This window comes from Serinus canaria, chromosome 11, assembly GCF_022539315.1.
Source record: "Serinus canaria isolate serCan28SL12 chromosome 11, serCan2020, whole genome shotgun sequence".
In the NCBI taxonomy this organism is placed as follows: domain Eukaryota; kingdom Metazoa; phylum Chordata; class Aves; order Passeriformes; family Fringillidae; genus Serinus; species Serinus canaria.
The window spans coordinates 2,703,671-2,730,254 of NC_066325.1; the positions used below are offsets into that span (position 1 = coordinate 2,703,671).

The following is a 26,584-nucleotide window of genomic DNA, read 5'->3' on the forward strand; positions in this document are numbered from 1 at the left end:
CTTCCAAAATATGGGGAAATGGACTGCCCTCCTTTTATAAACCGTATTCTGTAGCCCAGGTGACTTTGCCAGATCTCAGGTGGAGCTCTGTGACCTCCTGCATGTTACTCCCCTTGATCTACACAGAATGCACTGCTGCCTCTGTGAGCAGGATCCCTCTGGGTTATTTTTAGCTAAATTTCTTTGTTGTTTGCCAGGTGTATTCATTCCTTCAGGGTGCAGTCTATATATTTAACCTTGCTCCACTTTCCCCTCCTGCTCAGTGACAGAGGAGGGGCAGGGTTATGCCCTTTGCCTCTGCTTTTATGCTCTGAAGATGGCTTGGAAAAATCAAACATGTGTAGTGTTAGTTCTTGGCTTTTTTAATGTTTTTGTTAAGGTTGGGATTGAAAGCACTTGAGATGATATTTTGTGTTCAAATTTAAGAGTTTGAACACAAAATATCTACTGACAAGTTACAAAATGGTTAACTATCTTTCTCTACAAGGTTTTTAATGTTCAGCTGTCTAATGAAGAAATGGCACAAGTTATTTTCACTTTTAACTTAATAACTAATCTTTTGTGCCTCGCAATGTGGACTTTTCTAATTATAAAACACTTCCTAAACTTGTGAAGGAGAAGAAATACTTACTGCCTTTAAACCTCTATCTTGCCCCATATATATTGCTACATTTTTAAACTTTAAACTCTTAAGTTTTCTACTTTGTGGTATTACACACTCTTATTTAAACTGTACACTTGCAATTTTAGTGGTTTCAATTAATTTTGGAAGCTTTCTCTATGGCCTCAGGTTAAATGTAATATTCTCTTGTGGATTTGTGCCTTTCAGCACAGAAGTTTTAAAATTCCCATCATCCAGGGTTCCAGCAGTGTAGGAAGAGACAGCTCAAGGATCTCACTAGAGGCTGTGCAAGACAAAGGCTGTGTGTCCCAGGGTTGTGCTGGGCCAGGTCACTTGGCTGTGCTCAGGGGGCTCAGGGGGGGTGTGGGGTGCCAGTGGGACCAGCTCAGACAGGGGTCCCTCCTGCCAGCCAGCACTTTGCACCGCCTTCATCTTCACTAATAGGATCTGCAGGGCACCCCCAGTGAAGGAAGGAATGATGAGGAGGACTCCATCTTAGCAGAAGGCTAATTAATTACCTTATTAATTACCTTATTATACTATATTATTCTGTACTTTATTACATTATATTACATGACATCTAAACTGAATCTGCCAAGCACTCATCTGCACTTCACTGCACAGCACCTGTGACTGCACAGCTGACAGTCCCAGCACACACCCCTGGATCCAATTGGTCAGTGAATCAGAACACACCAGAATCTAAGTATAATTCCCTTAAGGTAAACAATCTTCCATAATGCATTCCACTTGTGAATGACACAAGAACAGTAAATAAAATTAAAAAAAAAAAGATCATTCTTTGCTTTTCTCATTGCTTGTCCCAAGTTCAGAGAATGTGAATCCCACATCTGCTGGTGGCTTTACCTTAATCCTCAACACCTGAATGGGGTGTAGGACACCTGGCTTCTAGCTACAAATCATGGCAAATCATAGATGTCCCCATTGTCACTCCAGATAAATGCCAGGTCATTTCCAGGTGCCATTCATCTTCCTGCACTGCTTCCACCCAGGCTCACTAACCCTCTGCTAGCATCCAGCATTGCTCTCAGCACAGGGCCCCAGATATACCCATATCCCTTCAGGTGCCTCCTGTAGTCAGTAGGGCAGTGATGAAAATATTGCTTAAAGTCTTTGCTTGGATCTAGAAAGAAAATGACTGGAGGACTGAGTGCACTATTGCATGCTGAAGGACTGGACAATGGAAGTGCTTTGTTTGAGTAGTGTCCTCCAGCAGTAGCAGACAGAAGAGACTTGGTCTATTTCAGAGAGAAAAAACCTCAGAAAATGAAAGTTTTTCTGCCATCTTTCATACATCAAGAAGAAAGTTGGAAGCTGATAGGGATGAGCAGGATGCTTGTGTCCTTCAATGCTGTTTTTGTTTTTTTTTTTTGCTGAGGGATAAGTTTTACAGTGGCAACAGTACTTTTAAATTTTCTTTTTCTTGAAGAAGAAGAAAAAGGCATTACTTCCCTTATTTTTCAGGTGGACTGTAGATAATCACAGCTGGGCATGTTGGTATTCATGGTAGACCATGCACCTTCTTTGACTCTGACTCACTCTTTTAGACTGCTTTTTTTTTTATTTTTTGTTCTCTCTGAACAACTATTTTGGATCCATGATTCATATGCCTTGGTGGTTCTCTTTAGAACTGGAAGCAGGTGTAAATTTATCAAGCTGTTGAAAATGGATCTAGGAAAAAATGAGTCTCAGCTGCCATGGCAGGTAGTGCACTCAAAGCCATTGCCAGTGGCCTTTGGATCAAACAGCAGAGAAATAGCTTCACAGTAAAGAGCTCAGAAAATTCTAACTAGGTAATGAGTAGTGGCTTCCTTTTGATTTACAGCATAGCTTTGCAATCAATCTATAAAGCTTTGAAGGGAAAAAAACATCTCTAAGGAAAAGGAAAGGGCCATACAATTAGTTGCTACTGTCTGCTTACTTGTCTTCTCTAATTCCAAGAGTGTGTGCTGAGAATGGATGATAGTGTGCAAAAATCTAAACTATGGCCAATTCCTTTGTAGTTTCAAGCTGAGATACAGCTCACATCATGCTGGTTGTTGGAGAATATTCAGTTTCATTTTAGCTATAGATTATGTGTAGATGGGTGTAGGTGGAAGAACTTGACAAGTGTTGCATGTTTGTTGTAACTTCCAGCTCTTGTATATCAAATTCCTGCTCTGATCTCTTGTTCTTTCATCTCCAGTATGTGTCTTTACAGAATGGGATGCTGAAGTGGATGTGATAACTTGCAGAGCCACATTCAGCACTATTTCTTTTACTCAAGCAAATTACTACGGTTCAGAAAACTTACTCAGTAATCTTGCACTGGAATTTGGATTTAGAATTGCAGTTTGTAATTGTCAAGACACCATTTGGCTGAGATTGCTCAGCCATTAATTTGTTTGAAGTCGACACTTGAGTTGAAAGACTAATAGCTGCCTTGGTGCATTGCTCAGTTTTAAATCTCATCTGTTATGGAGTTTGGGTGTGCTGCAGCTGGGGGTGTAGTTTGTCATTTTAATGGCAGGGGGGCAGAGCTATTGTTTGGGGACCTGGGGGTTTGCTGTTCACATGCACAGGAGGGTCTTTGTAGTACTTGAGTAAAACTTCAACATATATAACAAAGCTGATCTTAAAGTTTTAATATGTGAATTGGAACAATTGTTTCCACTACTCAGAACAATCTGTCTAGGATTAAAAAATAGACACAAGAAAACTTGTTTTCATCATCTGAAAAACTGAAAGAATTGTTCAAATGTATTGGTGTGACTCTTGTTGTGTGCAGATTGCTGTCAGTGTTCCTGTGTTGGCATACAGATAGTATTGGGGGTTTTTACTGCATGGGACAGACTTCTAGAGGGACTTAAGCAAGGATTTGTGTGCCACTTTAAAAAATATGCCTACTGACTTGCAGATATGATCTTCATTTCCAAAACTGGTAACTTGTGAACTGAGGTAGGGTTTTCATTAATAGCAGCAATCTATCTAGCTTCATTTCCTCCTCATATTTCAAATTGATTGATTATTTTTTATTCATAATAAAATAGTTTTTCTTAGTTCACATAGGAATATTAATTTCAATGTTAATGATGGTATAGGCATGAATTAAAATGTTTCTCCACCCCAGTATTAGAAAGCTACTACTTTTTTTATGCACCTAAATCTTTTCCTAGTCTCTCAGCTCTAAATATTTCCTCAGTCTAGCTCCTGCTTTGCTCTGGAATGATTCAGGCTGGCAGTAGTCAGCAGACAATTCCTTTTTTATTCTCAGAGCAGGCTGAGTTGGAAGGGACACACAGGGACCATCCAGTGCAGCTCCTGTCCCTGCCCAGACCCCCCAACAATCCCATCCTGTGCCTGGCAGTTCCCCAAACCCCACTGGAGCTCTGGCAGCCTTGGGGCTGTGCCCATTCCATGGGAGCCTGGGCAGTGCCAGCACCCTCTGGGCAGTGTTGTTGGTTGGGTTTTTTGTTTGGGTTTTGGTTTTTGCTGCCCCTACCCCCAGTACTTTCTTGCTTGCACCAATTCATTATTTCAGTGTCAGGAATAATTGAAACTCAGAGCATAAACTGTGAAATATCTGGTGTGCTGTGTTTTACATAGCTAATAGATGTACTGGATCCCCAAAATATAAATCAAATCATGTAGTCTATTAGACTTTACATAGTAGAAACAAAATATGAAATACTTTACAATGCAGAAAGTGCTTTGTTGCTCCTAAGGGATACAATTTTGACAATTTTATGAGGTTGCAATTTATTTGTGCGGTGAGTTGGCACATGGTTTTGATAAAAGTAATGTTCACAGAGCATTTTGCTAACAAGAATACTTTTTTAAAGCTACTAGTCTTGCTGATTTGCATTGTGCAAACAAAGTATCTGTTAAACTCCCTGGAAGTGTGCCTGTCTGAGATATTACAAACCCTGCATGGTAATACTGGTCTGAGTGTGAGCAACTGAATAAGCTTTCAGCCTGTGCTGAGGAACATCTTTTAGGAATAATGGAAAATAAGAAATCTGTTAAGAATTGGGGAAAGCTGTATTACTTTTTTTCTGATGCAGACTTTATCTCACACAAAAGACCCAGAAAAACACATTGGCCTTGAGACTTTCATGCTACCCCTTGCTGTGAAAAAATGGTCTGATGTGGCTGTTCAAAGAATGGTGCAGTTGACAGGAATGACATTTCACTGAACAAATGCTTCAAAAACTGTTGTCTTGCAAGATATTCTTCTATAAATACTTGTGAAACCATACTGCACACTGGACTGAATGTACAATGCTCAAAATTCCAAGTATGGCTTTTTCTACGTGCATGCTGCATGCTGGTTTTTTCTGAATGGGATGTGGAGAAAAGGTGACATGGAAATTCTGTGCCAGCTGTGACTGTGTTCCCAACAGCTGGCAGGGACTGCAAAGCAGAGAGCAGAGCTCTGGTGGGGCTCATGTAGCGCTGCAGAATCATGGCTGAAAATGCAGCTTCCCCAGACTTCAGGTGGGGTTAGACATCAGTTCATACTTCCAACTTCATTTTCAGCATATCTTGTTTCTTTGAAATTTCTTGAATATACTTGACTGGCATTTTTGCTGTTTAAGTTACACTGGAGAGCAAGTCAGCAAGCTCCACTTCCCCTTCCCCTTCCCCTTCCCCTTCCCCTTCCCCTTCCCCTTCCCCTTCCCCTTCCCCTTCCCCTTCCCTCCCCCCCCTTTTTTTGAATTGTTTTTTGTCTGTTCAGCCACATTCAATAGGAAGCCAAGGAAAATTCTCTTACAGTATCTGTCCCACTATTTGAGATATATGGGATGTATGTTTAGTAAAAATGTTCTGGACAGATTACAGCAGGCAGTAATGAACCTGGAAGAGGAGAGTTCAGCAAATAGTGGTGAAAGGAGTGTGTTAAAAATATCATTTATAAAGCAGAGAAACTTTAAAAAATTGAGCTTAGAGTTGAAATTAGAAGTACCAGAGATCAGAATCTTGCTTGTTATCAGCCTGATCTTTTGCTTGTTCCCATAGAATATTTTGTCTTTCTAAAACCATCAAGGCATGATGATATCTTATAGCAGGGAGAACTTAAAGCCTCTTAAGACCTGAAAACCTGTGGGTTTTGAATGGTTACATTCTGAAATGAATGAGGTTGTCAGAAGTGTTTTCAAGATCTGTGTACTTGGAATGGAGCTCTGTTCAGTATTGCAATGTGCTGAGAGATTCAGAAGGGCTTCCTGCACATCCAGGAGCTTGTCAAAGCCTGTGCTAATGAGGATTTGTACCAGTTAGGTGGAAAGACACCAAAAGGAATACTGTTACTTTTTAAAAAACCACTGGTTTGCCTCCAAAATGCATTTACTTCATTGGCAAAATTATTAGATTATGGAATGTGTGAAAGGTGTGATATCATGGAACCAGCTGCATGGGTGAAATAATGAAACTCAGTACTCTGGTTAGATACTGTTTATGTTTAAAATATTATTTTTACATATTTCAGATTTTAGAGGATTTAAGTGTGCACACACACATGCATATCTCTCCCTGCAATATTTAAAATTGCTTTAAATAAACCCTGATGAAACACAGCATCAGATATGCTTTAGCAGCTTCAGGAGTTGTTGTTACAGCCATAAAACACATCTCTCTCAAAAGACTGTTGGAGTAGCAGTGCCCTGGGGGGTTATTAGCAGCTTCTGAAGATTCTTGCATTCCTCATCCTACACTCCGAGTTTTGGGAAGAGAAGACACATGAACCTGTTCAAATTCTTCTTGGTAAGACCCAATATTCCCCTTTCATCCTCCTTGATCTGCATGCAAAGCTGGCAGAGGACTGTGAAACTCTGAAGTATCTGTACCTGCAGAGCTGAGGAGGAGAACACCAGTGGCCATTCCAGTGCTTCACTCCTACCCAGGGTTTGCCTCACATGTCCACAGATGTCTGTACAGCCTGGGAACACTGGGTGGTTCCCTCAGCACAGGGGTGAGGACCACTGAAACGAGAAGTACCAAGCAGCACATCCCAGATTTCAGTATCAGCAGCTACAGGTGGGCATTGCAAATTGCAGGGTGTTTGTTTGCCTCAGCAGCACACAAAGGTTGAGTGTGTATCTGGTGTGTAGTGCTGATCTCTTGTCACAGGAGTCTAGGCAATATGGTGTCAAACTCACTATTTATAGTGCCATTCAATGTCTTGATTTTCAGAGTAATTAGAGAAAGTAAGTGCTACTCTGAGTTGGAGTGCCGGAGTGCTGAGACTTGGTTGAAAGATACAGAAGTCCAAAGGGATTAGGGAAGATGAATGCCTATAAGGCTACTAAACATAAAAGCAAGTAAAAGTAAATGTAGATATGATCTTTAACCAATAAAAAATTTACAAAAAATTTGACATGACCTCACTGTTACTGCAAAAATCCAACATAGAGTAAATCAAAAAGTTGTAGAAATGAAAACAAATTCCTCGTGTTATCAGGGTTTTTAGGAAAGAAGAGTGGGAAACAGGAGGCAAAAGAATAGCATTTTAGTTATGAGAGCTTGAGAAGCCACTAGGATTTCATCAGGTTGGAAATTTGGTTTTTCTTGTCTTTCTTGTTGCTTTATTCCTCCTTTTTCTTCAAAGGAGATTTATAGCAAGGTAATAGTTTGAGAGTTGTAGATAGCAAACTCAGAAGCCTTTAAATAGTTTATACAACTATCTGTATTCTGAATAAAACCAAATAGTTCTTAGAATATTGTATACTTTATCCTTTTTCAGCTAGGAGACTGTATCAGATTAATTTTCTGTGAAGTCCATTGGTATTCCCTGTTCAAGGAATAGATTTGTTGCATAGGAGAGTCCTTAGGAAATTAATTATGAATTTGCCTGAATATACAATTTTATCCAAGGCTAAGGAATCCTGTTGTGTGGGTGTGGGGGCATCAAAGCACAGGGTGGACAGAACAAGAGGAAATGGCCTCAAGCAGCACATGGGGAAGTTCAGGTTGGACATCAGGAGGAATTTCTTCCTGGAAAGGGTGGTCAGGCATTGGCAGGGGCTGCCCAGGGAGGTTTGGAGTGCCCATCCCTGGAGGTATCCAAGAAATGCCTGGAGGTGGCACTCAGGGCTCTGGCCTGGGGACAAGGTGGGAATTGATTACAGGTTGGACTCAGTGGTCTTGGAGGGCTTTTCCAAAAAAAATCATCACTAAGTGCCAGTGTGCCAGTGCATAGCCTATGCATCCTGAGGTGTGAAAAATATTTGGGTTTTTAATCCTGTTAATGCACATAATTCATTAATGGGGCTAGATGAACTTGCCTTGCACTGAAGTTCTCATAAAAGAACAGAACAGAAAACTAGAATTTTAATGAATGCTCATCTAATAGCTGAAGCTGAGAAAGGTGCCAGCTGAGACACTGCCAAGTCAGCCAGCTGGGACAAGGATCAGCGTGTCCAGGGGCTGAGGCTTGGACCAGAACTTCAAAATGTGTTTCCATGCTGAGCTCTGCTGGGAGATGCCAAACAAATCTGTTTGACCAACTTATGTTTTTCCTTTCATTATTTCTTGTCTCTGTGGAGACAGAGAAACTCCAATTCTCCCTACAGGACCTGTAGCAGCAAATGACCATCCTCAGCTGGAACTCCTGTTCTTCTGTGCAACATTCAAGTGTGCCCCCAAAACCACCCCAGGCCTCCTTCCTGCTCAGGTACTTCCACAGCTGTGCTCCTTTGGAGTATGAGAGTCAAATCCCAGTTTTCTGTTGAGCTATTCAGACTGCTTTTGTTATGAGGTAGGGTTTAGTTATTGTTAGTCATTAAGAGGTGAAGTTAAAGCAGAATACAACTCAGGAAATTACTAATTAAAGGAGTGGCACACTTGCTTTTAAAGATTCTCAACATGGGTTAGTGAATATAAGAACAAAATTAAACTGCTGGTAAATGATGGGGATAGGAACATGAGTCTGGGTAGTCTCTAAACTGCAGTTCACCTCAGTGGGGTAATTGCTGCAGGTATTGGAAGCAGCTGGAGTAAATAGGTGAAACTTTTTTACTGTCTCCCAAAAGCTGGGAGTATTTGTAAATGAGTTTGGCAAGTTTCTGTAGAAAACTCACTCAAGAGAAACACGATAAAATGTATTATAGAATTAGTAGCACAAAGAAATATTTTTCCTGTGGGTGAGCTTTGTACATCATGGTCTTGTTTTGGCTAGCTGTGATCAAAAAGATGCCTATCTGAACTTGGTAAAGATGACTTGTAGCAGTTTGAAGAGCTTTTATTGCATTGATTTTTTGGTAGGAAAGTAAACAAAATAGTTTGGAGAACTGCAGTTTGTTTCCTTACTGTGTGCATTGTAACAATGGCATCCCTTTCCAGTTGCAAGTACTAAAAATTCAAAAAGAGAAATTAAAAATCTGCATTCTTCCCTGAAAGTAACCACAATTGTTTAACATTAGCCCTAAACCACTCTTCTCCCATTTTTCCTAATGAAGAGCAATAGAAGCAATTCCATTCACTTACCTGCAGAGGCCTGGAGCAGCTGTGTTTTCCCAAAGGCAGCTTGGGCTGTGCTGGGGGCTGGTGAGCTCACCTGGTGCTCAGGAAGCTACAAGTGAAATGGATTCATCTATTTTCGTTATCCAAGCTAACAGGGTATTAAAAGTAAGACTAGGGAGTGAAAAATGTATTGGATTCCTTTCAGCTTAGATTATCAAAGGAGCTGCTGTTAATGTAAGGAAAGACTTAGGTTTCAATTTTAAAAAGTGCTCTAGTTCCTCTTCCATATCACCTTTTCAGTAGAATTTAAAGTTTTAAAGGCTAGATTTTTAAGGCCAACTGGCTCTTTTTGGATAGAGTAGAAATCAGTCTATAATATTTTGGGGATATAGGCTTAAATTTCCAAGATACTTAAGTGCTTCCCGAAAGAACCCCCTTACCTTCTTGGCTACTCTTAATTTAAAAAGAAGCATAGTGGGCATGAGGAGATGCTCCTGTTGAAAAGGAGCAGCAGAAGTGTGTGCAATCTGTGTGCCACCTTCCTCCCTAGAAGCCAGCACAGAAACTGGTGAGCAGCACTGGTGGCTGGGCACACAGGGAACCACTTTGGTGCAGTGAGTGTGGGGTGGCTCAGAGGAAGAACCTCCGAAAGGACTGGTCCTGCCTCTGCCCCTGAGCAGGGCTGTGGCATGAGGAGATGCTGCATGAAGTCTTGAAGGTCTCCCTTGAAGTTCATGGAGGCAATTAACAAAAGAAAAATACATGAATAAAAGTAATTTTCTCATTGTTTTATTCCGATGCTACAGTGCTACAGAGCACAAACCAGGAACTTGAGAGAGAGCAATAAAGGGGATCTGAAAATATTGATGGTAAAGAAGAAAAAATACTTCTGTGATCATTTGAGTTCTTCATCAGTAGCTGTTTTGGGTTATTTGGGTTTGGAGTCTTTTTCTATTCTATATTTTATGGGGTTTTGGTTTAATTTTTGAGATGGATATTGGCAAACAGAAATGGCATTAGAAATTAGCATTAGAAATGAAAGGAAAAAGAAAATTAAATGCTAGGATGATCTCTGTGCTTTTGTTAAACAGGATTAGGAACTGCTGCAAAACATACTGCTTTGATTCCTTTCTTAATATGAATAATACTGATGTCCTGTCTTTGGCTCATGAAGGCTGGGTATTTATCCCCAGTGATCATGGAACTTGGGTGTTTTTCCAGTTAAAAGTTATTTCCATTTGACTAGTCTATTTTAAATACAGGTGGCATAAAACCAAATGTACTAATTGAAAACAAACCAGTGGGAGATCAGAGTCAGAACTACAATTTATTAGGAAAATTTAAAAAAAAAATTAAGCAGAAAACACTGTCTTAAACTGCCAGAGTCAGGATGGAGCCTGGCACCCTGTGGGTCAGGGTGGTGGTAGCAGTCCCATTAAATGCAATCCTCTTGAAGGGATAGATGTGGTTCCATTGAATCAGTGATCCTGTAGAAGGCTTTGATCTTCCTTTGAAGGTCCAGTAGTGGTCATGTAGCTCTTGTCCTCTGGGAATCCTGCAGATAAGGCTGCCTGTGGTGTTGCAATCCTCAGATTATATCCAGACAGGAATACTCAGTTCCTCCCCCTGGGTGGAGCATCTCCCAATGGGGTAATGTAATTTAATCAGTCATGCAGTGACACTGGCCCTTTGACAGAAATAGCTCCCAGTTTTATCAGGGATGAGTCATGGAAGAGATAAAGAACACTCCCCACCTGCTTTTAACAGCTCATGAAGATGGTGATAGAATACATAGTTTTGGTTAATCTTACATTGTAACCTAAGACACCAAAGAATGATTTGATAGCATGGGGAGAGGCAGAAAATGTTATTTAAAAGCTAGTGGACTTTCTAGCAAAGCTGCTGTATTTTCTGCTCTCCGGTAGTGATTTTCTGATTAGTTCTGTGCCAATCTTCTTTGCCTCACTTGTTCTTGTAGACCTTTGTTCCAGTACCTGTATTAAGTAATTTTAATTTATTATGATAAGCCATATGCAGTTTGCAATTCAGCAAAGTCCTTGTCACTTTGCTGTAAACCATCTCATGATGTGACCTAACCAGTTCTGACAGCAGAGAGAGTACAGCCACAATGTAGAGTTTTAAAGTTATTTACAGTGCTTGAAGGTCTGTCTGAGTACAGTATCCACTTAATCCAGCCTAAATCTAGGAGCTGTCTTCTGGTCCTGCCACTCTGTCTAACAGCTGTTAATAATAGCTGTTCTACTCACCCTGTCTGCTGACTGAAAATCTATCTACAGCTCTTGCATCTTAGAGGCTGATCAAAATTGACATTTTTTTATTGATGTTACTGGTTTCTGCTGAATAATTGAGGACAAATAAAAGTAACTGAACTCAAAATGAAGCAAAAAAGGAAATTATTTGGTAGAATTACCATTCATGTGACATCTGTAGTTAAATAAGTAGTCCTTTTAAAAATGTAGGTATACATACATACATATATATGCATGTATATATAAAAAACCATAATTTCAGTATTAACTTGATTAAATGAAGGCATGATGTAGACAGATCTCCTTTAGCAGTTCTATTTCTTCTGCAGTGAGTATTAAAAGTGAAAAACTGCACATTTGTTCCATGAGGAAATGAATTAATATGGTGGCTCTTTCTGTCCTAAATATTTTACTGTCTGTGTTTGTATTCAATATAGAAATTCTAAAACATGGTTTACATTTTAGCAGATCATCTGGTTCTGATTTACACTGGGGCAGGAGGAGAGGGAGCAACCAGTAGGAGCATACTAGGGTTATGGGTGGTGTCAGGCTGAATTCCTGATGAAGAAAGCTTATTTGGCAACTGCAACAGTGCTGATATAAAGTTCCAGTAGCGGAGGACAAGTATTAAATTAATTTGAATTAATGTGGTGTTATGAAGGACATCTTATTGAAGAAACCAGGATTTAATTTTTTTATTTAGTTTACATTTAGTAGATAAAGTTAATTCCATGGCTTATATTTAATATATTTAGCCTTCAGTAGTGCATTTGACTTATTATCACACAACATGGGGATTAGCTGTATAACCATATTAATAAGGTACACATTGAGTGGATTTAAGTCTGTCTAACTGACAGAAGTGGTTGTCAGGAACGAGTCAGCTTCCAACACTTGTTCTTTTTTCACAAGTGGAGTTACAAAGGAGATGATGTTAAATCTGGCAGTATTGACATCTCAGAAGAAATTTCTAGATCTCAATAAATCATGTTGATGTAGACCTGTGAAAGTCAGTAGGTTATCAAAGTGATGGGAATTGAGCAGGAAGATCTGGATCATCTGATGAGTTGAGCCTATCAATATAATATTTTTAAAATATAAACAAGAAGGAGGTTATAAGTTTAAGAAGAAAGAATTTAGATGAAAGCTAGAGAACACTGCACTTGTGATCTGGAAATAATTTAGATGTGAGAGCTTGCAAACAACTGAACATGTCCTCTGTGTAGTAAGCTCTCAGAAAGAGCTAATGAGACATTTGTATATACATCAGAACAAAGGCTTAATTACCTCAGGGGGAGAGACTCTAATCTAAGGTAATGTTTTTTAGATGTCTCACTGTATTATTTCTGTGCCTGATGCCTGTGTGGAAAGTCACAGCTAATGTCTTCTAATGTCAGCTCCACTTTGAAAGTGATGGGAAGGAACACTTCTTTGTTGAGAAATTTGAGGGCCTACACACAGCATTATCCAAACCTAGCCATTTTGGTAAATACAGAAAATGCTTTAAGGAGCATTCACCTTCTGTTGGGGGCTACTTGGTGCTTGAACAAAAGGCCCCACATTTTTAGTTACTGTATGGTGATGGCTTTGAATAGATGACATTGAATAGAAACTGAAGGGCACAGATAAGATATAAATTATAAAGGAAGGAAATGGTGAATTCTACTGTTTACAGAATCAGCACTTCTTAAATGGAGAACCAGCTTGTTCTGGCATAAAATTTTTTTAAGGAAGGACTTGGAAGTGAAGTGTAAAAATGCTCATGTCTGAGCAAACCAATGGGCAGCTCCTAACCACCCTGAATTCAGAGAATTCAGCAGCCCTCACATCATGCTTCCTGATGTTCCATGGTCTTCAACAATCCTGCTCTTTTACCATCCCTCCTGCTCTTGGTCCTCTGCCTGGTGCTCAGGGCATGAGCCAGATCTTTTTCCTTGTGTTCGTGGAGGCCTGTCAAATCTGATGGTAAGGGTGACTGCATCCATAGCCTGTTAGTGGGGTTTCAGCACTGATCTCCTCTCTTCTCACTTTGAGAGGAATGGCAAAGCCCATATTTCTGTTTATATCTGCTCAGTTTTCTGAATACAGTGGAAGATGTTTACCCATTCTGCATATAGGCACCTCCAGAGGTGGTGAAATGTAGTGTGTACTAGTGAAAAGGTAATTGCCAGCTGAATCAAGAGGTATTTTGGCATTTATATTCCTGGCAGAGTTAGTGGCTTGTAGGCACCCTGAATGACCTGTTGCAGCCACTCACATTCCTGTGGCAGAGATTTACATGGCAAGAAATAAGAGTTGAGAATTTCTGTAGATCAATCCAATGCTGCTTGGATGTGGCCTTAGACTCTGGGCCATGGTTTGAGGCAGTGTGACTGTGTAGAGCTTTCTCAGCCATCTTTGGGGATGTGATTTCTTCTCCAGCAACATCAGCAGGAGGCACAGAAGAGTTTGTGGGGTTAAGTCTGGGAGACACAGTCCTGAAAATGCTGCCTCTGTCTCTTGCCCTGTTTTTCTGTGTGCCTTCATCTTCCTGTAGGGAGAGGGAACTGGGGTTGGTAACAAATCTGTGTAGAGAGAACAGATTATGTAATTTTGGTGCAAGAGCTGGACTGTGCCTCCCCACAGACTCTTCTATGGGCTCTTCTAAGCAGTTTCACATCTTGACATAAACAGTTTTAATCTTTAAGTAGACATGCAGCATCAGGACAAAAGTTCTTTCATTCTTTTACAGTTCTAGACATGGTGCTGCTAGCTAAGGACTGGAATTCTTGTTTTGTTTGCTGCTTGTGGAGGCTCTGCCATGAATGGAGTAACTGAAACACTCTGAGAGTTTCAGGCATGCAGTGAAATTGCAATCAAATGTTAGGTTCATTTATAGTTGGTTAACACTATCCTTCCAATCCTTACAGCTTTAATTCTTTCTAATAAGATCAGTAGATCTGCAGAAACTGATGAGCACCAAGTCTGGAATTTTCTGTGTGGCAAATTTTTTTAAAATTTGCCACTTTAAAGCAGGCAAATGGATTTGTCAAGCCTTGTGTGACAGCTTGAATTGATGAAAGTTCTGTTGAGGGTGTACTTTCCCTTCACTTTCACCCAGATGATGATTTGTACTCTGCAACATAGATTAAGGGAATCACCATCAGTATTATGGATTTCTTCTTGAGACTGCAAGAGCTTAAGAGCTGTTGGAATCATCTCTCCTGAATGCATTTCATTTTGTTGCCCAGGTCTTGCAGTGGTATTTGTTTTACAAGTTGCATATCGTCTCCTTAGGAGTTGAAATCAGTTAATTTGTCTCTAAAGCTTTATTCCCATGAGTTCAGCTTTGCAAAACTCTCCTGCATGAACAGAAAACCATGCACGTGGGAGTTTCCAGAACAGCATGGAGGGGGTGTCTCTTGGTAACACTTTCTACTTCTGTTGGATTGGATTGACTTGAATTTAGCTTCCTAGGGTGTCAGGACAGAAGATTGTTGGAGACTCAACAGATGAGTCTGGACACTTTTTGCCATATAATGTTGAAGTGTTGATACATGTTTTCTTTACTCAGAGTCTTTTGCAAAGACTTATAGGTCCTCTCTTGATTTTTACAACAGATATTTCATAGCCTCAAGAGTAGATCCTTGGAGTCATCTATCTCAGGCTTGGCTCTCAAAAGAGTAATTCCACTGGATTGAAGAGGCAAGTGTTTGAAATTCAGGAGACTATAAAATTGATTCTTCCATAAAGAAGTAATTTGTGGTAAATGGTGTAGTCCTCTGGACAGCCATTCACTCATTTTATGTGACTGGGACCCTTGAAACATGGTCAGAAAGATTAGAGAAGGACATCTCTGATCTGTTATTTATCAAGCCAAGAAAACTTTCTTTTTGACGATAGAGCATCTGGAAATACCCAGCCAAACACACCATCTTACTCAAGACTGCTGGGACCAGGGTAAATGCAATTTTAAGGAACATTTGGATAGTGTTGTGAAGTTTGCTGGAAGATTCTGAAATACTTCACCAGCTTTTCTATATTTAGTTGCATATTCTCTGCTGGGGAAGCAGTAAGGCACTGTGTTACTCCAGAAAGCATGTGGGAGACCTAGGCAGGTTTGCAGGGATCTGAATTCTGGCAAGGAAAATTGTCTAGTGTGAGCCTTCTCCAAGAAAGTATCCTCCAAGAAGGTGTTAGTCACCTCTCAAGTGACAGCTGGCATTTAGGTGCTGTGTTCTTGCTCTGGCAGTCTCTGTAGACTGAGGAGGAAATCAGAACACTCACTGGCCAAGGTGCTGTCTTCAGACAAAAGCAGTTACATAGTTGGCATTTAAATGAAGCAGAGCATTAAACTGAAAGTAAGACAAGCTGTCAATATATATCTGATTAGCTTCTATCATAATGCTATTTCTAGTATTGGCCTTATTACTGTCCTTCCCCAGTGCTTCTAACAGCTAAAATATTTCTTCTTGAATATTCCATCTTGTTTAATATTACTGTGTGTGCAGTCCCTGAACATGCTTGTCCTTGGTCTCACACTGAGAGACAGGAAAAGCAGTAATGTGGCTGGGAGAGCAGTGCTGTGGGGTGATGCTGTTTTGGGTGTCTGCTTGTCACTTCTGTTGGCACTGCAAGGCTCCTGGGCAACAGCAACCAGGTACCACTCATAGTAAGCTTTGAGGTATGGTGATTTTTGGAGGAGTTTTGAATGAGTTAGAGAAGGGACTTTTGAGTTGGATTTGATGATTTGGTTTATTTTTTTTATTTTTGATAGAGGTAGGAAGGGTGGGTTTGGTTTACATCAATATAGCATGGTTTAGAAGGTTATAAGACTCTTAGCTGTAAGACTTTTTTAAGGAGTTATTGATTAATTAAACAAGGATATTTATGTTTTTGACCTAATCTTTAAATATTTCATTTTATGGACTCATGCTACAGTGTAAGTTTTCTTAGCTAATTGTGTTATGACACACAAACCTACAGTACTGCACTTTAATTTCTTTATCTTTGTACCTATTTTTTTCTTTAATATCTTTAACTCTAAAACTCTAAACTTTCTTTTATTTAGCTTAACACCTTTCTGCTTTAAACACTAAATCTACATTTTTGTTTTTAGCGCTTCAGTTTGGAAGCTTTTTCTAAGGTCTCATATTAAATCCTGTGTTTAATTTTAAGCTTTGGCTTAACAGGCCTCAAGTTCTGAGAGTTCCTTGCATTTCAAATTCAGTTTGTTTTCTCTTCCAGGCAGATTTACTGCAATCTTTGAAAAAGTGATGAGTGCTCTCGATAAACCTTGATAAAGCTCATGGCTACATCAGCATTTGTTCTTGTTAGATATGAGCCCTTAGATATTCCAAATGACCTTCCCAGACATGTTCTTTTGAGGAGATACAGCTCATATACTCTTCATAATAATCTATTGTTCTTATTATTTCATCAGAATATAAATGGACAGTGCACTTTGTAAGGTAGTAAAAGATATTCTCTGCCCCCAAGAGCTTGCTTATAAGTAGAAATAGTCAAAAATGGAAATGAAAGGATGGGATTTATGTAAATCAAACTAGGCAGTAGCTCAGGTCTTGTTTTGTGGTTATTCCAGTATTTGTATGCTCACTGATTTCATGATAGGTGTCTGTGATGAAAACATCTGAACCATCACAGTGTTTTAAAACCAGCAATTTCACTAACATATCCAAACAGTAGAAATCAACATGAAAATTCAATTTTTACATGTCTGAGTCAGAAGAAATAACATCATATACCTTTTTTAATATTTGTAAAATACAATATAATGGGTAAACAGGATTCTCTTACAGAGTTACTGGTTTCCTTATGTCACATTCAGATCACTGCAAGCAGCGAAGCCATTAAACAGTTTACAGTGATGTACAATTACTTGGAACATGGAGAGCTTAGAAGCATGTTTAAAACCTGTAATTTATCACATTTTAGTTTGTCTTAGCTAAACAAAATCTATTGCAATAACATGCAACTTTAAAGGTTGAATTGCTATGGGATATTGAGTTTTTCTGAAGAGCTTTAGAAAGATTTGCACTGAAAACTGCCTTAGCCATGGTGAAGAACAGTTAAACTTTTATCACTGTCACATTGATAAGTCTCAGCCTCCCATAATGCAGCTGATGGGGAGCTGGCTGCAGCCATGGCATTATGTTCACCTTCCACCCTCCCCTCCCAGGTGGAGGCAAGGGGATGCCCTAAAGAAATGAAAATTGATGGCTCCTCCTGTAGCTAAAGCGTCTCTTGGCTCTTGTTGTTTCCTAAAATTAGGAAGGAATTAAATAGGAAAATTGGTTAATTGTCACCTTCCCTAACGAGCAGGCTTTTAGTAGCCTTGTGCTTTGAGCTGAAGAAACTTGAAGACATGCTGGTGCAATAATAAGGATAAAGCATTTCTCTTTATTATGGTCAGTTACTGCTAATCTCCTTTTAGAGTTTTAACAGGGATTTATAGGGATTCATTTGTGGTCTAGATTTGGAGATAATTAAGTACCTTTCTGCTGCAAAGAAGAAATGGAGAGAGGATTGGCTCAAAGCTAGAAAAAGATTTCTGTACTGTCACATGTATTAAACTTCCTTTTATTTGGTTGTCACCCCAACAGGAATGATTAGTGGGTTGTAAAGAAAGAAAATGTATTGCATTACATCTATTAAAGCATGTTTTATATGTAACAGTAATTAAAATATAATTGAAATCATGAGTTCTTCTAATTATTGGCTTTACATAATGCATAGTTAAAGAGAGAGCATCTATAAATGTGTCTTTTTTACACATCCAGAAATGGTTTGCTGGCAGCATTTTAATTAAAGATGGATTAGCTAAAATGCAGTTTAATCATTCTGTCATCAAAGGATTTAGACCTCGTTAATTAGCTGTTGATAAATAGGTTTAAACCACAAAAAATTTAATTTAAAATATGCCAGTTGTGATCTAGAATTATTAGAGCTGGAAATGGAGCAATGAGTCTCAGAAAAATCTGTGCCATCTCTTTCCTTAATATTAAATTAAATATGAAATGTAGGCCAGTGCAGAACTTTGTTCTGCCTTGTTAGTAATGGATGTGATTCCAAGGGGTCTTTGGAATTGGTGAAGAATTAAACCAGAGATTCTTTTAATGATCATTGCCTTGCAGTGCAGCACTGGGATCCACTTTCCATTTATGTATTTAGTAAAGATTGAAAACTATTTGAAAATCCTTCTGCTCTGGAGAACGGATGAAAACAAATCCTGTTGAAGGGTTTCTAGCTCCTCCTTGCAGCAGAGGAGCAGAGCAGGAGGAGCCCCCTGCCTTGGTACAGCCAGCCTGGCAGAGGCAGGGGCAGCAAGGAGCACAGGACAAGTTCCACCTTCCCCCTGAGTGCTGAACCTGCCAGTGCAGAGCAGTGAGGTGACCCCTGTCCCTGCTGTGGCACAGGGGCTGTGGCTCTGCAGGCAGCACGAGGTCATTCACAGCAGCTGGCTTTCATCCCTGGCCTGGGCTAATCACAGCTGGAATTCCATGGCCATGGCCATACTAGGCAGGCTTTTTCTGTCCAGCACCTGGTGGGGTTCCTGGCCTGGCTGGAGCCCTGCTGCATGCAGGGCTGTGGGTAATCCTTGCTGGTGTCCCTGTGACAGCCCCTGTGCTGAGCTGGCAGCTCTGCAGGAGGCAGAGCCAGCAGAGCACACACCTCCTGCCTCTGAGCCTCTGCCTACCAAAATCCTGGGCAGGTAGACCTTGACTTACAAGTCTGTCAGTGGTGACATTAAACTTTGTTATTACAAATATCTTAATCAGCTGAATTGCTATGAAATTACTATGAAATATGAATACTAACTGTATTTCAACAGGATTGATAGTTAAAGAGTTCTGTAGTGTAATAGTCAAAATATTTGAATCCACAATCAGCTGAGTTTTATACAGATGAATCAAACACTTCTGACAAATGATAGGTGAATTTTCTGAGTAGAATTAAAAGAGTTTCAGGAAAATAGTAATTTGACAGTCATAGCTGAAGACAATTTTGAAGCCTTCTTAAGTGTTAAGTTGAAGATTGACTTATTGAAAAGTTGTATTTACAGAGCATTCTTGGTAACTGTCCTGTCTCTAGGGTACCCATTCCGTTGTCTTGCCAATCTTCTGGAAAAGCAGCAGCTGAGTAGGAGGTTACAGGCTTACATAATCATTGTGTGCATTTGAACATTGGTAATGAAATGGCTTAGCTGAACTTCTGTGAAAAAGCATAACTTGGTGAATTTTCAGAGTCAAAGAGATGTGGCACCAGTGTAGAATCAGATGAAAGGCAAACCAAGTGAGAATGTCCATATGCATTTCTTTAAATCACATCTTTTAAAGCTCTTGCCCTTTCCTTATACTGGAAAAAGAAAAAAATTGGACTAAATTCCAACAGTCCTGTTAGAAAAAACTGATGTCAGTCTGTCTGGAAGGGAGAAAAAAGGGAGATTGCTCCACAGGAAATCTTAAACTGCTGCTGCAGTATCAGAAGTAATGTTCTCTGACTCAAAAATCATTCAGAAGTTCTAGATTTGCAAATTGATGGGGAAAAATTTTCTTCATGTGAACCAAGTAAAAAGAAGAGCTATGGAATTAAAAAAACAAAAAGGAAATGTCTCTGTGTTTGAGGAAAGTGCAGTTCCTGATTCTCTAAATTCTCCAACCCATTTAGCTTAGACAAAAAGATGAATTATCAGCTCATGTTATATAAGCTCTTCAGTTATTCTTTACATAAGACAGGTCATTTATAATTCCCAATTATGCAATTAAAATGCTAATTACCCCTCACCTAAACTCTCTGTTCTTGAACTGATATTATCAATTACCTTCAATCATTGCAAATCATATATGACGTATGTGACAGTGCTGAGTTCTGTATTATTTATGGACTTTCTGTTTCATGTGTCTCTGGTTTCCAGGTAGTATTAATGGCTTTGGCTTCCTGAAGGAATGGTATTCCTTCTGATCTGTGTTGGTTTGTTTCTTACAATATATGTGCATTTTAGGGTAATCTTACCCTATGTTCCTGCCCTGGGCTCTGGCTTGTGGTCCATTTTAGTACAGAGAAGTAGCACACTTAGAAATCCCAATATGAATTATTTATTACAGAGGTGAGCCCACTTACTTCTGTGCTGCTTCTGCACAGCTCTCCCTTACTTCATCAATGTTCTTTCTGTATTTACATTAGTGCTCTGCCAGTTTCCTGTGTCATACCTGCTTGCCAGAGTTACACTCCTGTCCCTGCTGAACTCAGACAACACTGGTCACTTTTAAGGTTCTATTATTATGCAACATTTGCTACACATAAAGAAAAATTACTCATTTAAAGAAAACACAGCAAAAATAAGAACAGAATCTAACTGTTAGAATTCAGAATAATTTAAAAATCATATATTATTTCTGCTTGTGCGTGATACAAATTAGGACAATTGTAAATAGAGATGCTTCAAAGTATAGCTCCTGTCAGTATCTCTGGTTGATGGTAAGCTTCAGGAGCTCTCCTCTGTGAGCATGCAAAATAACCCAGCCAGGGATTTTAATCTAAAATTTTCATTAGGAGAAGTGTAACCAGTTAGTTTAAGAAGTCAGTGCACAGAAGTGGTTTTATTTCCTGTTGTTCATGGATCTGCAAGTTCTGTTCTAAACAATTTCCAGACAGAAATCATTAAGTATATTGTCTCCAAGGTGAAGAATAACTTTGCTCATCTGCTCATTGTGCTATTTTTCTTGTTTGGCTGCAAGTTACTAATCCATTGTTTGTTCATTAATAGCAAGTTGGATTATTCCTCCTAGACTTCTCCACTCCATTTTGCCCTTTTGCAAAGAAGTACTGACTTTTTTTGTTGTTGTTGTTTTTGTATTAAGACAACCTCAGAGATGTTTTGCAGTACTGCTGTGTGCTGTTGTGAACTAAATGAAAATAGGATTAGATAGGCTAAGCCTTTAAGCATCTAGTTGCCCATGGAAAATAAATTACATTAGCAGAGTAAGTAGGTTAACAAAGAAAAATGTTCTGTTTTTAAGAGCCTCACTGTGTGTAGTGTGGGATTAAAGGAAGCACTGCTCACCTTGCTCCTGTATTCATTGATGGGCTGTTACTGACACCTTATCTTCTTTCCTCTGAGCCTGTGCTTTCAGTCTAGCTTGATGTTAAGTATAAATGCTTTAGTAATCATTTGCAAATTATATTTACTGTGGCTCAACAATTTTGTGGGGTTTGGGCTTTATAGCTTTCCTATGTGGAGATTTTAATATGTCTAAATGAAAAAAAACCAATGGCTCTCAATCCTGGTATAATTAGAGAGATCAGATTTGGAATATCTGGCCTTTGGTGAATGCTTTAGAAAGGCTTTGGATTTTAGGTTGTATCATGGCTATGCTTCATATTTACACCATACAAAAACATAATGGCTCATTCTAGTTTAAATTCAAAAGCAATTCAGTGCACAGGTAACTGATACTCACCTGCATCTTCCAGCTGTAGTCATAAAAATAAAAGAAGGAAGTACAGAAAATCCTCGAAGTTCTGTCCAGAACTCCCTTAAGTTACTGTGGTTTCCAGTTTATAGTTCAAACCCTCCTGCTTGCATTTCAAGGCAACCCTCAAGGGCTATGTTCAAAGAATACTATTTTTGAAGTATACAAAGGTTTCTTTTTGTTAGGAGGCAACTTTCTCAAGTGTCTGTTTTCAAGATAAACACCATAATGAGACACTGACCTGCGGTGTCCTTGACTCTGCTGTACTCCTGCTCTTCACAGGGCAGCCTGACAGCAGATCCCTCTGATACACAGCCCACATTTGGGCTCTTGAACTACCATTGTCCACAAGTGTTCTAGATGCAGTACCTGGCAATCTTGAACAGGATTATTCAGTGGTTTTCTGTATCTCATCAGAAACCTTGAGATGAGTGATTGTTCCCCCAGCCTCAAGTGATGTGCATGTCTCATTCTGCAGCACTTGGCTGCAGTTACTGAGGGTGTGGGACCATCAGGAGGTCACTGAGGAATCTGTTGGGCAGTGTTACAGAAACTTGGCAAGGTTTTAAATTTTTTTTTGCTCAGATATTCTTGCTGCTTTTAGTTCCTTCTGTATCTCTCTTCATGTTTATTACACTTTCTGTAATTGCATTTCTTACTGGTTTTGCAAGATACAGGTCAAAATACTCAATTGGATTTTTATTTAAAATTGGAACCTTTTTGATCTAGAAGTGTTTTGGTTTCAGGAGTGAATAGCTGAGAAATACCAATGTTGTTTTTTATAAATATTTCTTATAACTCAAGAAGAGCTGATGATAAGAATTAAAATTAGAGATTATTTGTGTACTTCTTTTGGAAATAAAAATAATGCTGCTGAGTGTGCATGGATGTGTTGTATCCTAGTGTGAGGAAGAACTGAAAATAAGCAAAATGGGAGAGCAATCAATACAGATAGTTCTATTCCTCCTGCTTTATGTGTCCTTATCCTGTAAATTCACTTAAATTAGGAAAACTGTTAACATTAAACTGCCTTAGTTAATGCAATTTTCATTCAAAGCACACACATGATTGTAATTGTCAGTGTGCATTAGATTGCAGTAGAAGCTGGACCAAAGATGACCATAAAACACAAACATCATTTTCAGAGTGATTTTGAGAATTTGTCAGATAGACTGTTCGTAGAAGGTTTCACTTTAATGGCTTTTTAGGCCGTTTTGAAGTTGAGGCTCTTTAAGCATTTCTGTGATTTGTTTGGATGTGTTCAGTACTCCATAGGATCTGAAAAACAGCAAGTATACACTTGTTCTGTTATTTCTACTGGTGACTAGAACCCATTATTTCTGAAAGGGGAGTTTTCTTCTCTGAAGTCAGCACAGTCAGTGAGACAGCTGAGTCTCAGCAGAGCAGTGGGGTTAACATCATCTTGTGCCTCAGCAAATTTGCAAGGAGGAGAAGTTCACTCATGTCATATTTACTTGAGTTGGTGGTGACTAATACTTGAGGTTTTTTAAATTGATGGAAAAAACGGTGAGTTTTTAAAACTTCCTTCACTCTCTGCATATTGTCAGTCAAAGAAAGTGATAGTTTTGGCAGAAATAAAAGAGCACCAAACCCAGGATGTTCCCCTACACAGCAACAGCAACAAACCAATTGTGTCCAAAGCAATGCACAGCCCATGCCAGCTCCAGCAAAGCTGTCTGCATTTGACAGGTGACATGTGACAGTGCTCCAGTGGTTGGTCTGTGTACACCACTGAGGCCATCATTCCATGGCAGGTGATACACACACCCTCTGGAGAAATACTGCACCAAAAAACATGGCATGAAGCTTTGAAACCCATGCAAGGAGAAGAGGAAGAGCTGCTTCATTGCTGTACCTGTGCTGGTTGCATCAGCACCAGCATAAAACTGCCTGAACACACAAATCCTCCAGTCAAAACCACCAGGAGAAGCTCAGGATGCAAGATTTGCAGTGTGCCAGATTAAATTATATTCCATCCAACTATTTCTGACTCTGCACTTTCATGTTGCTCTTGTGGAGAAGGATTCTGGCAGAGTGCAGACAGTGGTGAAATCTTGGTGTGATGAAGTCAAGTGCAGAATGTGCATTAACTTCAGTGGAGCTGGGACTTCACCTTCCAAGTCTGGTACTTCTCTAATTCTACATACATCTTTCTAGCTTTGAAAAGCCAGCCTTTGTCATCAGAGGGACATCCAGTCCTTCACTTATCTGTGCCATATCATACAAGGATGTTGGCTGTCCCTGATGGAAATTTTGGATTTTTTTTACCAATCACATGAAGTCATACCCTGGAAAAGTAAATTCAAAAAAGTGATGGGAGTAGTTTTACTAGCAGGAAACTCATCACCTGGCAGAGCTGTACCATCATCAGCTCAATCACACAGATAGCCCCTTCTTTCTTAGTCTTAAAAGGAAGTCCATGATGTTTGATGAAAACAGAAACAAAATTCAGGCAACAGCTGGATTACACAATGCATGTCTTAATTTATTTATTGCTTTTTACTGCTAGTCAGGGAGTACTGCAAGAGGTGGCTGCACAGTTTCATATTAATTGCAACTATGAATATGTGATCAGTTATCATATGGAAAAATAAACCTTGCTAGCCTGCATCACTGATGATGGAAAGATAATAGGGCCTTCATATTTCGTTTTTACATTTCATTTTTAAGCTCTTTATAAGGTTACTGGAAGCTGCTGTCTAGAGGACATCGTTTATTCAGTCATTTAAGGTGAAGGGTCAGTAAAATACACTAAAAGTTGCTTCCTAAAATGTAACTATACATATATAACAGTAGAATTATTGTGCAAAATGTTTCTGTACAGTGTCTTGTCTTAGAGAGTAAAGCTTGCCTGCAAGCAAATGTTTCCATATGAAATGTCCATTTCTGTGAAAGGATGTCTGTATCAGAAAAAAATGAGTTTAGGTGATACATTTTATCAGCTCGGTTTAGTGATATCTCTGCTGGCTTCTCACCATGTCAAAGTTTCTCCTTAGCTTCTCTGGCATTTGACCTACTCAGGGCCATCATTCATTTATGGGCCAAAACAAACTTAGTGTTTTCTGCCTTGTAAACCACCACAGTATTTTGAACAGAAAAGAGATCTTGTAATCAGGGTGTCCCTCTACTGAGTCTCTAAATGGAGGCTTTTCTTTTTTCATATGTGATTGATTTGTATGTATTCTTTTGTTTCTCTTTAAATACTGTCATTTTGTGTAATTTTAAAATCCAGTTTAGATTTACAAGCATGTAATGTCTTTAATATCTTTTGAATGTGAATTGTGTTCTGTGGCTCACTGCTGAAGAAGGGCAAAATCACAACATCTCTATTCTTTGAATAGCACCATTATCATTCTATGTTAATGAAATTATTTCAGTATTACAAGAAATGAGGTTTTGGAATTCATTCAGTATTACAGGGAATTGGATTGTAACCAGAGCATATTTCAAAAAGAATAAAAGGATCCATGATATGTGCTTAGCTCGTAAAGCACCTAATCCTATACTAATTGTGCTTTGGGCAAATCTGCCCTCATCTGAAGGGGACTTTGACAGTGAAGATGAAAATATTGTAATGCTTTTTAAGGGCAAACAGCTCCTCCAGCAGGATGGCAGTGAAAGAGGAGTTCCACAGGCTGCTCTCCCTTCCCTTCCCTGTCCCAAGCACACCCAAAAGCAAACAATGCTGTCCTGCATAGGCTGCAGGAGACTTGGCCTCATGTTACCACATGATCTTCTTGCTCTTGGGATCGAGTTTGTGTTAATTTTTTTCCCCATGTTTGAACAGGGGAAGATCATAGAGGTATTTAGGTACCAGTCTGAAATTGAATAAGAGTTCTGTGTTCTCTGTGTCTGTTCTACAGACAAGAAAACATGAGAGTGTCCATTCCAGCCCCGCCTGTGATGCAGAAGGGACCTGGTTTATGTGAAGGGAGAGCTCTGCTGCCTTGTCTGGAGAGGAGGGTGAACAGCACAGGCAGATGCAAATCAGGTTTAGGAGATATTTAGTTCAGCTTCCTGCACAAGGTGTCTGTGAGGTGGTAAAAGGAGAGGACTTCAGCTGAAATTATTTTCAAAGCTTTGACCAGTCTGGCAACCTCCTGCCTCTGTGAAGGGCTGGTTGGACTTCCCTTTTCCTGAATCTACATGACATAGATTGAGGGCAGCAGGATTGAAAAGGTGAGCATGGATGTGATTGTGTGCCTGAAATGCAGCAATGCAGTGATTTTCTCAAATCCACTTTGGAGAGTTTGGCCAGTTTTACCAGCTTCAGCATTTTAACTGTTCCCATCCTGTTTGTTCTCTGGTCAGATGAAGTCTCTTGCCAACAGTAATTTCCCTTTTGGCATGGAGCTGTAAGGAAAGCAGTTGCCATTTGAGATCACTGAGCTGCACTTGAGCCCCTCTTCTCTGCTGCAGAGTTGCTTAATGGCTCTGTGGAAATCACCTGCAGGGCTGCTGAGCTGTGCATGTGGGGCAGTTGGAGTGTTCAGCTGAGCAGAAATAGGCAGAGAGCTGGGGATTTACACCAACACAGCTGTACTCCAGCAGAACTTGTTTTTCTACTTGTCTTGGGGTGGTTTTGGAGAAATCAATAATTACCACCTTTGTTTCTTTGCAGCCTGTTCCAGCACTACTGCTACACTCGAGGTGGCATGCGCCACACCTCCTACACTTGCATCTGTGGCAGGTAAGAGGATGATTTACACTGAACTGAGTAAGCTTTATAGTCAGCTTCC

At 39.6% G+C, this 26,584-nt stretch overlaps 1 protein-coding gene across 2 annotated transcripts in view; it reads left to right on the forward strand.

Annotated features, from left to right (window-relative positions):
* The window catches only part of PEPD (peptidase D), a 152,474-nt gene that overhangs the window by 58,324 nt on the left and 67,566 nt on the right, over window positions 1-26,584 (forward strand). For both annotated transcript variants that reach the window (XM_030227782.2, XM_018920784.3), the window contains exon 10: window positions 26,467-26,535. In XM_030227782.2, the coding sequence (XP_030083642.1) occupies window positions 26,467-26,535 (69 nt within the window). The remainder of the gene's footprint in view (window positions 1-26,466; window positions 26,536-26,584) is intronic.